The 6,067-nt window shown below is 34.1% G+C and overlaps 1 protein-coding gene across 1 annotated transcript in view; it reads left to right on the forward strand.

Annotated features, from left to right (window-relative positions):
- The window catches only part of LOC106873888 (protein artichoke), a 111,765-nt gene that overhangs the window by 95,368 nt on the left and 10,330 nt on the right, over positions 1-6,067 (forward strand). The window contains exons 22-26 of the mRNA XM_052978038.1: positions 371-442; positions 1,852-1,923; positions 2,985-3,056; positions 3,856-3,927; positions 5,469-5,540. Of these exons, the coding sequence (XP_052833998.1) occupies positions 371-442; positions 1,852-1,923; positions 2,985-3,056; positions 3,856-3,927; positions 5,469-5,540 (360 nt within the window). The remainder of the gene's footprint in view (positions 1-370; positions 443-1,851; positions 1,924-2,984; positions 3,057-3,855; positions 3,928-5,468; positions 5,541-6,067) is intronic.

Raw genomic sequence — 6,067 nt, forward strand, 5'->3', positions numbered from 1 at the left:
TCTTCTTCTTCTTCTTCTTCTTCTTCCTCTTCTTCTTCTTCTTCTTCTTTGTATTCATTAATTTTATGTATATAATAATAATAATAATAATAATAATAATAATAATAATAATAATAATAATAATGATAATAATAATAATCCTTCTTCTACTTCTTCTTTTGATTATTATTATTATTATTATTATTATTATTATTATTATTAACCTCCCTTTTTTTCTCTTCCTACTCCTTAATTTACTTCTTCTTTGTCTTCTTGAATTAATCATCATCGTCTACTGATTTCCATTGCTTCCATCATTTAATTGCTTAGCAAAATTCTGGCACAAATATGTTCTATACAATTGCTTATTAAATTCAATTTTGTTTTCCAGGGATTTAAGTTCAAATTATATGAAAGAAATCAAAGCCGACATCTTCCAAAATCTGTCCAGTTTAACAACATTGTAAGTAGAATACCTTCCCATCCTTCATTTGAAGCTACCCCAACCGACTTTCAACAGATGTGTTTTATTGTTTGGGAATCGACGAGTGTGTGTGTGTGCCCATTTCTTAGATATGTGATATATGGCTGTGATAGTTCTGAGAACGATCTGGTGCATGTATGGGAATGTATTTATGTATGCGGAAAAATCTATCTCTGTCCAAAGTGTATGTTTTATACAGGTTGACCAAGAGAAATGACAAAGACCTCACAAAACTTTGAATAAAACTGTTTGAATAAAACTCCACAGACGTATAGATCGAGATGAACTGTGGTTTCAGCAAGACGGGGCCACCCACCATGCATCAAATGAATCCCTAGCCTGGCTGAGAGAGCGATTTCAGGAGAGACTGATCAGCAGGAAATGTGACGTTTAGTGGGCACCTCATTTACTGGTCTTGGAAACCCTAGATTTTTATCAGAAGTGGCATCTCAACGATTGTTGAACTGAAGGCAGCAACCACAGCAAAAATCAGGGAACTGCTCAAAGAGGAATGTGTTCGTGTAATTGACAATTTTGTTCGACGTATGCAATTGTTTTGGCAACGTATGCCATTTGGAGCATATTTTGAAAAGGACATGACATTTATGCAAAGGGAATGATCATACACGGACCGAAGTTTAAGTCCAACAAATTTCAAGATATTTGCTGCACCTTTCTAGTGTAGGATTTAATAAAACATTTTTGGGCTTTATTTCTTGGTGACCAGCCTGTATATTAATGAGTGTCAATGTTAGTGAGGCCCCCCTCCAGAGATATGAAGTATATCAGTGTGTGGCAATTAAGCAGAAAAATCAGTTTAAATGTGTTTATGTACATATATTTAAAGAGATTTAGAAATAATATTTCTATTTTTGAAAAACCAGTAGATGTGTTCCACTGAATATATATATATATATATATATATATATATATATATATATTACAATTAAACATTCGGACAGACAGTTAACAGCGAGGCTTGCTGGGTTCGGGTACACCACATTGATAAACATCATATCATATTTAGCATCACCATAGATGTGCTAATCCCCGTCATTATAAGAATAATCAACATTAACAAAATCACACCCATCATCAGCCTCTTCATATGTTCGTCATCATCACTACAAACCAATACGTTATTTCTTCAACATATTCCTCACTACTATATCACCCACTATCAAATCTACCACCGTCAAAATCGACCTCTTCCCATTAATCACCATTACAATCATTTACATGTACATCATCATCGGTGCTAAGAACTTTATGGAATCAAACATAATCTCGATCTACATTCCAAACCCGGCATCATCTAATTTTTTCGCCAATCTTCTGTCACAAATATATTCTTTACAATTCCTTCTTAACTCAATATTGCATTCCAGATACTTGAATTATAATGACATGAAGGAAATCAAAGCAGACACGTTCCGAAATCTGCCCAGTTTAACAAATCTGTAAGTTTAATCATTCTTTCTTACACTAATCCGTTCACGATATATTTCTAAATCTGTACTATCTTTCCATGCTCCAATTGAAGCTCCCTCCCTTATGTTTCCAAAGATGTGCTTTATTGTATGCGAATATGTGCGTTTTTTGAGTGTGTTCCCATTACTTAATCATGTTGTATATGAGAGCGTTATAGTTCAGACGAACCATTTAGTGTATGCTTGTGTATGAGTGTGTGTATGTGCATAGTCTCTCTCTGGTCAAAGCGCGTCATTTTGTATATTAATATGAGTGAATGTCAGTGAGAGCCTGTTCCACAGATAATAAATATTTGAAATTGTGACACTTGAGCAAACAAATCTGTGCCATGATTACCTCTGCATCACCATTGACTACCATAACAGAATTTACTTCTTATCCTTTTTGTAGGTTTTGTTGTTGTTGCTGCACTCATTGTCCTTGTTTTTGTTGTTGTTGTTATTTTACTTTCTTCTTCTTCTTCTTCTTCTTCTTCTTCTTCTTCTTCTTCTTCTTCTTCTTCTTCTTCTTCTTCTTCTTCTTCTTATTATTATTATTATTATTATTATCAATATTATTTATTTTTCATATCTTCTCCACATTTCTATTTTACTCATTCGACTTCCCCCTTCTCCTCCTTTTATTTCTTTTTGACCTTTTGATGTCGTTTCTCTTCTTCTTCTTCGTTTTCTACTCAAACCCCTTGTCCCTTCTCCGTTTTTCTCATTTTCTTTTTATTCTCCAAACGCTTCAATTTTTCTCCGAGCACTTTTTCTCTTTTTTCATTGCGTTGTCACAAATTTCAAATAAAATTACCATTCCTCTTTTATATTTTCATTTCTTCATGATCACTCTCTTCATATTCATCATCATTATCATTAATATTATCAACATCACACAATTAGCCCCAAATACAGCAACATCAAAATTATCTTCATCGTTTTATTCATCATGTTCATATTCTTCCAGCGGGTATCCGTTTTACCTATATTATTGTTTATTATACAACACTTCTATAATTTCATCTATGAAAATATATTATATGTTACAGATATTTGAAAAATAATAATATCGAAAAAATTGAAATAGAAGCTTTCCGAGACCTGCCCCGTTTAAGTTCTTTGTAAGTTGGATAAGTCTTGTTCATAAAATTTCATTGGCAATATACTACTAAATATTCAAAATATTCCTATTAATATTTGCAAAATGTCCTTCTCCCTATTGTTAATTATTTCGATGGAAATTGCTCGTGTGTACCTTTAAATACGTGTGTCTGCGGGTGTGTGCATCTGACAATGTTTTGGCATGTATGATACATTATGTTCCACCCACGTTAATAGTTCTTCTTATCTACTTCTACTACTGACATCCATCTTACTACTACTACTACTACTACTACTACTACTACTACTACTACTTTCTTTTTATCGCCTTTTCATACATTTTCTCTTCTTGTTCTAAATATTTTTGTTCACTAATTTCTGCAACAAGACTATCGGTAAAATCTTACAACTCTTACATCGTCGTTAGAATTATCATCATTTTATATATCATAGTACACAGTTATTCATATATATAATTTCTGTTCATTTTCTTCTTCTTCTTCTTCTTCTTCTTCTTCTTCTTCTTCTTCTTCTTCTTCTTCTTCTTCTTCTTCTTCTTCTTCTTCTTCTTCTTCTTCTTCTTCTTCTTCTCTCTCTCACTTTGTATATACAAACATATAAATTCTAGATTGCTTCTGTGTGAGTGCGTGAATGTGTAAAGTACCTGTTTGTGTGTATAAGTATCAACGATATAGATCAACAATCAATTAATCCTCATCGTGTTCTGGTTTCCATCGCTTCCATCATTTAATTGCTTCGCCAAATTCTGGCACAAATATATTTTATACAATTGCTTATTAATTCAATTTTATGTTACAGGGATTTAAGTTCAAATGATATGAAGGCAATCAAAGCCGACATCTTCCGAAATCTTCCCAGTTTAACAAATCTGTAAGTAGAATTAGATCTTTTTTATAGGATTTCACCCACGTTATATTTCTAAATGTGTAACATAATTCCATCCTTTATTTGAAATTCCCTCATCCGACTCTCCAAAGATGTATTTACTGTTTGCGAATCTGTGTGTCTGAGTGTGGACACATTTCTTAAATATGATATATATGACAGTGTACAGGGGACCTATCTGGTGCATGCGTGTGTATATTCCTAGATATGCAGAAAATCTATCTCTGTCCAAAGTTTATATTTCGTTCAGGGTGACCCTCTACCAACAAATATCCACAAATCCACAAATCGTTTTATAAAACTGTTTGAATAAATCGACGCAGTGAAGATGATCGCGATGAATAATACTTCCAGCAAGATGAGGCCACCCACCACGCATCAAATGAATCTCTAACCTAGCCGAGAGAGCGATTTAAGGTGAAATTCGCCAGCAGCAATTGTGACGTTGTGTGGACACCGCATTCACCGCACTTGAACTCCGCCAGATGTCTATCTGTGGGGGTAACTCACGGATAATATTCACGAGAACAAGCATCAATCGATTTTTGAAAAGTAGGTGGCAATCACAGCAGAAATCAGGGAAATCCCCCAACGAGGCATGTTTTCGAGTAATTGATTTGTTACCATAAGCTTTACATCATCTATATTTTCTGTTTATTGTTGTTGTTGTTGATGTCAGTCTTCTTCTCCTTCTTCTCGATCTTCTTCTTCCACTTCGTCTCCTCCTCCTTCTTCATCACCATCAGCAGCATCTTCATTTTTTCTCTTTTTCTACGTCTTCCACTTCTCCCTTTCCTTAACTTGTTCTTCTGCGGTGAGTTTCAATTTCTATTGATTTCTTCTTCATTTATCCTTTCTTGTTCTTTTCTCCTTTCTGCATCATTTTCTTGATTCTGTATTCTGTGGAACCCTATACTATGTAAATCTCAACCACAATTACCGGTAGAAATTCTCATCTACTCGTCCATATCCTCATCAGCGACCTTCCTCATATTTTCGTCTTAACTTTCTCAATTATAAACAAACTGAAGTTCATTATGGTTCCCTTCTTCATCAACATCATTCATTACCACAAAATACTGCCATCAAATGCAGAGTCTGAGACACTATCATCATCATCGTCATCGTTAACATCCCCACATACATCATAATATCATATTCAGGATCATCATAGACGTTCTAATCCCCGTCATTATCAGAATAATCACCATTAACAACATCAACTCTATCACCAGCTTCTTAACATCTTCGTCATCGCTACAAACCATACACTTTTCTTCTCTTTCTCATCAACATATTCCTCACTACCATATCGTCTATTATCAAATCTACGACCGTCAAAATCCTTCTACTCTATCCCCACCCCTTCACCATCATTTCAATCATTAACATCAACATCATCATTGCTGCTAAGAAATTTATGGAATTAATCATAATCGGGATGGGCAATCATCTAATCGGTTCGACGATTTTCTGTCACAAATATATTCTTTACAATTCGTTCCTAACTCACTCTTTTGTTTCAGATACTTGGCTTATAATGATATGACGGAAATCAAAGCAGACACCTTCCGATATTTGTCCAGTTTAACAAATTTGTAAGTTAAAATCATTCTTTCGTTTACTATTTCGTTGACGATATATTTCTAAATATGTACTCTCCTCCCATCCATCATTTGAAGCTCTCTCCCTTGTGTTTGCAAATATGTGTGTGTGGGCGTGTGTACCCATTTCTTAGTTATGTGATATGTGAGAGCGTTATAGTTCAGACGAACCATTAAGTGTATGCTTGTGAATGTATCTGCGTATGTGTAAAGTCTGTCACTTCTTCTTCTTCTTCTTCTTCTTGTATTTTAATTTTTCTTTCTCCTTTTCCTTCATCTTTCGTTTCTTTTACCTCTTTCTTCTTCATCAACGTCCGTTCCTTCGTCTTCTTCTTTTTGGTTATTTTATTTCTTTGTTGCTTCGACTTTTTTCTCATTTTCTTCCTCTTCCAGTTCTTCTTAGCCTTCTTCATTTTGTTACATTATTCTTCGTTTTCATTTTCTTCATCGTCTTTTTGTTCTTCTTCTTAATTCCATTCTTCTTCTTCTTCTTCTTCTTCTTCTTCTTCTTCTTCTTCTTC

Source organism: Octopus bimaculoides, chromosome 29 (assembly GCF_001194135.2).
Source record: "Octopus bimaculoides isolate UCB-OBI-ISO-001 chromosome 29, ASM119413v2, whole genome shotgun sequence".
Taxonomy (NCBI): Eukaryota; Metazoa; Mollusca; class Cephalopoda; order Octopoda; family Octopodidae; genus Octopus; species Octopus bimaculoides.